The sequence below is a fragment of the Petromyzon marinus genome, chromosome 19 (assembly GCF_048934315.1).
Source record: "Petromyzon marinus isolate PM22_M1 ecotype Great Lakes invasive population chromosome 19, UKy_Petmar_22M1.pri1.0, whole genome shotgun sequence".
Classification (NCBI taxonomy): Eukaryota; Metazoa; Chordata; class Hyperoartia; order Petromyzontiformes; family Petromyzontidae; genus Petromyzon; species Petromyzon marinus.
This window is the reverse complement of record NC_133685.1, coordinates 624,534-634,230: the sequence shown is the minus strand read 5'-3', so window position 1 is coordinate 634,230 and position 9,697 is coordinate 624,534. Positions and strand designations below refer to the sequence as shown.

General features: G+C 51.6%; 1 protein-coding gene across 1 annotated transcript; it reads left to right on the top strand.

Annotated features, from left to right (window-relative positions):
- Positions 1-32: 32 nt before the first annotated feature.
- On the top strand, positions 33-7,887 carry LOC116943977 (ADP-ribosylation factor-like protein 4D). The gene is made up of 2 exons (XM_032957365.2): positions 33-421; positions 4,176-7,887. Exons 1-2 carry the CDS (start codon positions 198-200, stop codon positions 5,083-5,085), a joined length of 1,134 nt encoding a protein of 377 aa, XP_032813256.2. The 5' UTR covers positions 33-197; the 3' UTR covers positions 5,086-7,887.
- Positions 7,888-9,697: the final 1,810 nt, after the last annotated feature.

The following is a 9,697-nucleotide window of genomic DNA, read 5'->3' as shown; positions in this document are numbered from 1 at the left end:
TCGGAACCCGTAAAAACGCGGTGACGTCACCGTGATGGCCACGCACCGCGACCTCGGCGCGAGTCTCGAAGCCGCGCTCCGCTCTGCGGTTGCGTAACGATCGACGCCGGGGTGGATGGAGGGAGAGAAACACGCAACCTCTGTCGGTGGGAGTGCAGCGGTGGGGGGAGGACGCGTTGGAGGGCGTGTCCGTTTTGATGACGTTGGGGGCAGGCGGAGCCCCACGCGCAGAGCGAGCGGAGCAGGAGCCCGGGGAGGCACGCGGAGAGGAACACCCGGCGAGGGGACACCCGGCCAAGGCGAGGGGATACCCGGCCAAGGCGAGGGGATACCCGGCCAAGGCGAGGGGACACCCGGCCAAGGCGAGGGGGGGACCCCGAACCCAGCCGAAGCTCCCGGGAGGGAGTCGCCTCCTGCTGCCGTGAGTGACCGTGCCGAGAGATTCTGCGTGTGTCTAGGTGTAGATACTACACATGTGTGTGTGTCTAGGTGTAGATACTACACATGTGTGTGTGTCTAAGTGTAGATACTACACCTGTGTGTGTCTAGGTGTAGATACTACACCTGTGTGTGTGTCTAGGTGTAGATACTACACGTGTGTGTGTCTAGGTGTAGATACTACACCTGTGTGTGTCTAGGTGCAGATACTACACCTGTGTGTGTGTCTAGGTGTAGATACTACACCTGTGTGTGTCTAGGTGCAGATACTACACCTGTGTGTGTGTCTAGGTGCAGATACTACACCTGTGTGTGTGTCTAGGTGTAGATACTACACCTGTGTGTGTGTCTAGGTGTAGATACTACACGTGTGTGTGTGTCTAGGTGTAGATACTACACCTGTGTGTGTGTCTAGGTGTAGATACTACACGTGTGTGTGTGTCTAGGTGTAGATACTACACGTGTGTGTGTGTCTAGGTGTAGATACTACGTGTGTGTGTCGTACGTGTGTGTGTCTAGGTGTAGATACTACACGTGTGTGTGTCTAGGTGTAGATACTACACGTGTGTGTGTGTCTAAGTGTAGATACTACACGTGTGTGTGTGTCTAGGTGTAGATACTACACCTGTGTTTGTGTCTAGGTGTAGATACTACACGTGTGTGTGTCTAGGTGTAGATACTACACCTGTGTGTGTGTCTAGGTGCAGATACTACACCTGTGTGTGTGTCTAGGTGTAGATACTACACCTGTGTGTGTGTCTAGGTGTAGATACTACACCTGTGTGTGTGTGTCTAGGTGTAGATACTACACGTGTGTGTGTTTAGGTGTAGATACTACACGTGTGTGTGTGTCTAGGTGTAGATACTACACCTGTGTGTGTGTCTAGGTGTAGATACTACACCTGTGTGTGTGTCTAGGTGTAGATACTACACCTGTGTGTGTGTCTAGGTGTAGATACTACACCTGTGTGTGTGTCTAGGTGTAGATACTACACGTGTGTGTGTGTCTATGTGTAGATACTACACGTGTGTGTGTGTCTAGGTGTAGATACTACGTGTGTGTGTGTCGTACGTGTGTGTGTCTAGGTGTAGATACTACACGTGTGTGTGTGTGTCTAGGTGTAGATACTACACCTGTGTGTGTCTAGGTGTAGATACTACACGTGTGTGTGTCTAGGTGTAGATACTACACGTGTGTGTGTCTAGGTGTAGATACTACACGTGTGTGTGTCTAAGTGTAGATACTACACATGTGTGTGTGTGTCTAGGTGTAGATACTACACCTGTGTGTGTGTCTAGGTGTAGATACCACACGTGTGTGTGTAGGTGTAGATACTACGTGTGTGTGTGTGTCGTACGTGTGTGTGTGTAGGTGTAGATACTACGTGTGTGTGTGTGTACCAGACTCACCTGTGTGTGTGTAACTGTTGATCTCTATTCCTGTAGGTACCTGCTGTGTGCGTACTTGTGTCTGTATACCGTACTGTACCTTCCCGTGTGTTCATCTCTCGTCTATTCACTTGACGTGTACCGATCTTTGTATCCCTATGTATAGGCTACTCGTGTGTGTATAGCCGATCTCCCTGTGTGTGTGTATCTCCTATCTGTGTATATCTGTGTGTGTGTGTGCAGCTTACCCGTGTGTACACGTGAATTAGGAAGCTCTGCGTTAAACTTACCTGTTGATCATGTACCTGTGTGTAGAGTATTGCTTTGTGGGCATCTATCAGTGATTATCTCTGTGTGCTGTATCTCTGACCTGTGTGTGTGTAAGTACCTGTGCATTTAACTGTGTGTAACTTGACTGCGTGTATTTCCTCTGTATGTACCTAGGTGCACCACACTACATACCAATGTGTGTGTGCGGACACTCTCGGCCACCACCACCACCGGTCACTTTCATCTCAATCTGTCGTGAGCCTCCCCGAGTTTGACTTGGCACGAGTCTCCCACGAGGGAGACAAATACGGCCTGGCACGGTGCTGGCCACCAAACCCCTCGCGTGCCGTGTTAACATTCGTAGGTGCTCATCGCTATCAGAACTTCCCCAACAGTCTGTTAAGGCTTTGGGTGTACAGAAACACCAATGCGTGTTTCTGTCTGTGCGTCTGTACCTGCCTGTACCTGTGTATGAGCAATGAGACAAAGGTGAATTGGGCGTGGCTCTCCCCACACGCCGCCGCCGCCGTCTTGTGTGCCGTATTGGCCTTAATAGGTGCTCGCGAATAGCATAGCCACACAGGGATCTTCATGCATGCGGAACATGTGTGTGTACACGTGTGTCATTTACCTGCCTGAATACCTGTCCGGCAGGTATTAGCGAGCGGACACACCCATGAAGGGAAACGTGTGCGTTTTAATGTCCGGGCCCAACACTTCCCTCTGCCTGTGACCGTTCCCTTTCCCAATAATCAACCACAGTACACACGCACACACACACCTCCTCTCGCCGTGTGGTTACAACACGTGCCCGCTTTGTAGCAAGCACCACATAATGAGCTATAGCTGTTGTCAATCCACCGCTGGATGTGGTTGGTGATGGCTGATAACGCCATGTGGATATAAGCGCGTCTACGTGCGTCCGCACGCTGTAAAGCAACGGTGAGCGTGCGCATTTTATGGAGAGAGGCGGTCAGTCATAGGCGGAGGAGAAGAAGAAGAGTCCTGAGCCTGGACTTGAACTTTGGCAGGGAGTCGACAGCACGGACGGCCGGGGGAGTTCCAGACCACGTTGTGATTTTGTCTATTATTATGCTGGAGACAGAATTTCTCTTTGTTACACCGTGTGGTCTCCTGACCCAACCCGTGATGAAACGACCATTAGTTTATGTTGGCAGCCAGAGTCATCGGTGGAAAGTGCTCCTTACCATAACGACAGATTAATTTATCATAACAGGTCCCTGCAGGGTGGGCTGGTAGGAACATTGGCAAAGTAACGTCACGGTGCCTTCGAACTTCGCCTCGCAAATGGTATTCGGCTGTGGGCTGTGTGTGAATTTGCCACATCCCCAAAAGCAAAGTTCGCAAATGAGATAATGTGACTTCCAAATGTTGGGTGCAATAAGACATATAAAGTCTCTGCGCTGTCTATTGCTGATTTTACACCCAACAGCACGAGATTTCACTTCATTAAAGTATTAAAAGGGGACGGACGGACGGACACATTAATCTATTGCAGGCTGGTACACTCAGTTTACAACTTCGTTCCTACCAGTAAAAGCAATGGTTATACTGGATGTGATGTGCTGGGTATGGAATCTTTTTTACAGATCACCTACCCAGCTGAAATGATTCCCTGCCCATGGTAGATGATGATTCACATCAACCTCTAACCAGGATTTGAACGCACGACTTCAGAGGTGTGTGCAGTGCGCCCCTGACTCACGGCCATCCCACTTGTCAAACACTCCGTTTGGCAGACGCGGTTCAGAGTCAACCTCAGTGGCTTCACTGCGGGTGTGTGTGAAGGCGTGCCTGCGATGCTTAATCATTGCATTTTTGTAGCTCTCTCCGTGAACATTTTAATGATGTTCTGGAAGGGCTGGAGAGTTCAAATTTGGCACATTTATAGTCCAACCTATGCTTATGATTTGCTTTATTCTGAAAATTATATTTTGCTTCTGAGTTTTATCAAATTGGGGAAGACGACAAAAGAAGATCATTAAGCAGATTAAGGCGATGATAACAGTGTCTGATGACGATGATGACAATGTTGTATGATTATGATGCTGTTACAGTGACGCCGCACATCCCGGAGCCGTCATGGGGAACAGTCTGAGCGGCGAAGGCGGCACTGCCTCCTCGGCGCTCCCGTCACTGGGCCTGGGCGCGCCCCTGCATGTCACACTACTGGGGCTCGACTCGGCCGGCAAGACGGCGCTGCTCTACCGCCTCAAGCTGGGCGAGTTCCTCCACACCACGCCCACCGTGAGCTTCAACACCGAGCGCCTGCGCCTGCCGGTCGCGGAGCCGTCGCTACTACAGGCAGCGGCGGCAGCGCCGGCGGCACTGCCAGCAGAAGCGCCACCGGACGAGGTCAACGAGACAAACGGCATCGACTCTTCCGCAGGCAGCTACGAGACTTGCACCTCCACCGTGGAGGCCGGCGGTGACCCCGGGCTGATTTCGGGTCCCGCGGCCTCCACCGAAGCCAGCTCCTCCGACGACGAGGAGGAGCGCGACGCCGGCGCGGAACCCTCCGATGGCGCGTGCCGCGTGGCACAACATGCTCCAGGCCTCGCCGTCTCCTTCCACTTCTGGGACGTGGGCGGGCAGGAGAAGCTGCGGCCGCTGTGGCGCTCGTACGTGCGCGGCGCCGACGGGCTGGTGTTCGTGGCGGACGCGTCGGACCCCGAGCGGCTGGAGGAGGCACGGTGCGAGCTGCTACGCGTGTCGCGGCTGCCCGAGTGCCAGGGCGTGCCGGTGCTGGTGGCGGCCTCCAAGAGCGACTTGCCGGGAGCGCTGCCGGCCGACGAGGTGGGGCGGCGCGTGGGCGCTACTCAGCTGTCGCCCCACACGGCGTGGCGCGCGCAGGCGGTGAGCGCACGCACCGGTGCTGGCGTGGCCGAGGCGCTGCACCAGCTGCACGAAGTGATCGTCGAGGGTCGCCGGCTGGCGAGGATGCACAAGCGCAAGCGGCCGCGGTGATGCGTGGACCCCAGCGCTCGCCGCAGCCACCGCTGGGTGCTGCCTCGTGGAACCAGGATTTCATTTCAGCCTGGTCGTTCCTTTTGGCTAGGCGAAACGAAAAATATTTCTACACCCAGTACAACGTATCCAGCAGACTTCTCGCTATGGCTGTGGCTTAAACTCACGTGCCACCTTCTCAAGGCTATTAATGACCCGGAAAACATCTCCACACCTATCACACCACATCCACGATACCTCTCGCTCTGGATGTGCCTACAATTCAGTGAGAAATGAAGCCCTGCGTGTGACTCTAAACGTGGACCCACGACGGATGAACGGTGCGTTGTCTGGGCGCGCGCGAGCGTTTGCGGTGCATATGTACGGTGCACTGTACAGCTGTGTGGAATTTTTTTATTTTGTAAATACAGTGCGTAATTGAACTGTAATTTCATATGCAGGTTTTCTAGTGCGTGCGCACGCAGAGTGACCGAGCGTTGTGTGGCTGGGGTGTAAAGTGACACGGCGTCTATTGCTGTGAAGAACCGGCGTAGGGAGTTTATTTTTGCCAGCCCTATGTTTTGCTGCTTGTTAATTGAAGCCGCGGCAATTTGCACACGAATAATGCCTCGATTCACGTCGAGATGGGTGGTGGTGACGGTGGTGGTGCACTTGGTCACAACGAGCAACACCGCGCCGTTCCCATTTGATAATCTCGTGGCGTTGGCGGTTGTGGTCGACTGTCCCGTACCACCAACAATGTATCTTTCATTTTTTTAATGTATCTTTCAATTCGGCAGCGTTTCTGGCACCATTTATAATAATGCTTGTAACCTTTGACTTGAAAGGGACTTTTAATTATTTCTTAGAAAAGTCTCCCCGAGTCTCAGGATTGTTTAACGGATCGTCCCGCCTGGAATGTGTGGCTCATCCTTTTGTGAGGAGTGTGGGCCTACGCTCCGAGTCAGCGTTTCAGGCTCGTGCCGAGTGTCCTCTCTCCTTAAAGCATTAAATGCCCTTCCCACGGTCACACGCTCTGAGTGAGTCCGATTGCTGTCACATGCTGTCTGTGGAATCGTGTCGATTATGCGCACTTTCCAGAATTTCTTATTTTTGGCAGACGTGCAAATGAGATGATGCAATTGTCCGCAGAAGCTGAAACCATACATTGTACCACACGTGTAATTGTACCACACGTGTAATTGTACCACATGTGTAATTGCTTTAATCGCAGCATTCGTTTACAATCCGTTGCCACTGTCTTGTGGCATCAAGTTATGGTTTTGTCGACCGTTTGCCTGAATTATCTGGCAAAGAGCAGCCAGATAATGCAGGCAAACAGCACAACAAGGCTGCTGCCCGCTAAATCATAAAGTGCACGTCTCGCACATGCAAACGTCACGCCGCATTCGTGCAGAGGTGCAGGAGCTGCAGGGTCGCACGCCTGGATGCGCTCTTCCGCCAAACACAATGCTCTGCCAGTGCTGTTGTGCGTGTATATATATAGCAACGGGGTAGCTAAAATTACCCGATTGTTGTGAAAAAAGGGGTTCTTCCTATTGTATACAGTTAATACAAACAGGGCGCTTACAAACGGGGGAAATGAGCGGATCCGGCGGGGGATGCATTTGCTGCCGTCGCTGCGCCTGCTGCTGTCGCAGCGCGATGGCCGTCCGAGCAGTCGACTCTGGACGCTGCTGCAGGTGCTTCCACGCCGTCTGCCGGGCTCGTGAAGGCCGCTCGTATTTGTTTCGCACCCCGCGGGGAACGTGAAGGGGATACGACCGAAGGGGTTGGGCGCTGGAGGAAATGGGAGACCCCCGTGGAGGTTTTGGCCCATGGGTGCAGGGCAGATGACTGTCAACTGGCGTCCGTTTGGCAAAGGGGGAAATTTGTAAACTAGGAAATGGTCACGTGAACGACAAATTGCAGCAGTGACATTGGTGGACTGGAGATGGTGAGATTGGTAAATCTCAAAATGGGAATATTGACACCAGCTAGCCTGCTGATGACATGCGAAGGCTGTGGTCATGTGTAATACATCTTGGGTCTAATTTTTGTGTTGGTGTAAAGGCAGCCTCAGACATGATTTGTTATAAAATCTAATTGTTGAAGTGTTTTGTCGATTTGGCCAGTTTTCTACCACAAAAACCGATTATAACCACTTTCTCACCATGACATGAACTATCAGTGACATGTTTCACGTCCAAAGCAGTCAAAAGTGGAAAACACGAAGCTGAAAACGCCATGAGAAGTGATTCGTGGTGCATCCGGTACCTGCTGTGGTTTCTCTGCCTGGGAGGACGTTCGGTAGTGCACACATGAATCAACAACTGCAACAACTTTTCATGATCGGCGCGTGCTTTAGTCTCGAGAATTGTGCGCGACACTCAAGCCTTAGGGCCGAGCTGAAAATAACAATGTTTTATTCGCAATCAAAATTGCCTGCAGTAAAACGTTCTGCTTTCTGCAAAGCTTCGCGGTAATGGGCCTTGCCTCTTTGTCTTACTGTACACAGCTGTGCGCGTGGTGATTTCTTTTGCCTGCAGAAAAAAAGTCACTTTAGTTTCACCACGCAGGCCCACCACCGTTTGGTGGTGGGCCTGCGTGGTGAAGCGTGCAGAAGAAGGCCCGCGCTGTGTGCCGCGTGATTCCGGGCGTGAAGAGCGCGCACGCACAGGACGCGCCACAAATATGCGGCGCTGTCAGTGGGAGCAGACGTGGCACAGTCATACAGTGGCAGAACTGGTTCAATGAGAGTCTTGCCTGGTCTGGTATTTTCGGTTTGTTCAAAGAGAATGTTTATTAAACGATGTGGTTATACCTCTCCTTTGTACGGTATGTGAATAATTAGACGAGTTTACAAATATTTACCGAGAGAAAAAAAGTATGACGTAAAAGAGGCTGTCTAACGTTCCGGGCCCACGCCTGGTACGAGTCCCCATAACACAACGATCCACCCGGGTCATGAGAGCCTTCGAGCTAAATCGGCTCCTTTGACAATTTAGCAACTCGGTTACTAAAGCAGACCTGGACCCATGTCTCAGTCTGAGTAGTATCCACTCGGCAGCAAGCCGTGCCCGGGAGCACTCTTGCCCATTTGTACGTTCCAGGGTGTTGTAAAAGTGACCCCCCCCCCACCACACGAGCATTGAGGGAATGCCGCACAGAAATCGGCAACTCAAAAGTTGAACACACTTCACCATCGTCTTCACCAGCCACTTCTAGTTGGAAGGCCATCCCAAGACGTTGCTACCTTCCTCGTTCCTGCAATGGAATAGTCCATGCAGTTCTACAATGGAATAGTCCATGCAGTGCTACAATGGGATAGTCCATGCAGTTCTACCGTACTTGTGTACGGTCTCGTTTCCTCGCTCCGCTCCGTCCTCTCCGGCGTGTTTCCTGCTCTGGCTGCCCCTCCGTTATGAGCCTCGACCACCGGCCACCGACCCCTTCAAGCGAAGTGCCCTGCCCAAGCCACACTCGCTTATCTCAGCAGGCCACGTGGTGCGTATCCCGCACCTCTGATTAGCACGGTTGGCTACGTACGGCGCGAAAGAAATTCAACATGCATACATTTGCCAATATCGCATGCGTTTCACCACTCGGATATCCTGTAAACCCAAATCCATTGGCATGTTTGCCCACGTGACAACTTGACTTGATTGTCAGGTGGCAGAGAGTATAGCTGGAAATGTGCATTGTGCCTCCAAGATTATCTAAACCAAACGTTACTACTAGTAATTCCTGCAGTCACGAAAGCTTCAAATCAAGTTCAAACGTTACTAGTTATGAATCGGTCAATAAGATGTATCTAGTTTTCGCCTTACCCAATCCAATAATTCCTGTTTCGGTCTCTGTTAAATTGCAAGCATGAATTTGTCTATGTCTGTTTACACCATTTTCAGTTTTTATTCCATTTTCTTTCTTTTTTCCCACGTTTCTGATTGATGCGTCACTGCAGGCCATATAGACTGCTTAAAATATTACATCCCTGAGTGTTGTGCAATCATTGACCAGTTTGAGCCTGGCAACATACACGCTTACTCTTGAGAGACACTCACGTCACGCAAGAGACCCACACGCAGGTTATCTTCACAGACACCCACGGTGTGGAATTTGTGAACACACTGCAATGCGCGACCTCTGCCCGGTCAGGGTGCGGCCACTGCAGCGTGATGCTGGAGCAGCAGCAGCAGTTTCAATGGCCTTGTGTTTTATGCAAATGTACATCAAGATTTGATGTTCAAACACGCGTGCCAAATCACGTACGCACTGTACTGGAGCTTATACAAGCTGCTCGTGATTTTGACACGACCAGAGTCGCGCAATCAGAATTGTGAAACAAGTCTCACGCCGTAATTGTGGGCGCCTTTAGGCATGTCACCCGGGAAGCGTCCGCTCTCAGCGGATCTCCGGGAGCTAAGCAGCGTTGAGCCTGAATAGTGTTTGGATGGGCGACCCCCATGCACGGATGGTTATTATAGATTACGGGGTTACTTTTTGGGAAGTGGAGTCAAACTCATTGGTGTACACTATTTGCATTTTATGCTCCCCGCCTTGAACAACCCGCAGGGGAGTGATGGGAATATTCATTTCAGAGAGGCGGTCAGTCGTAGGTCGAGAAATGAAG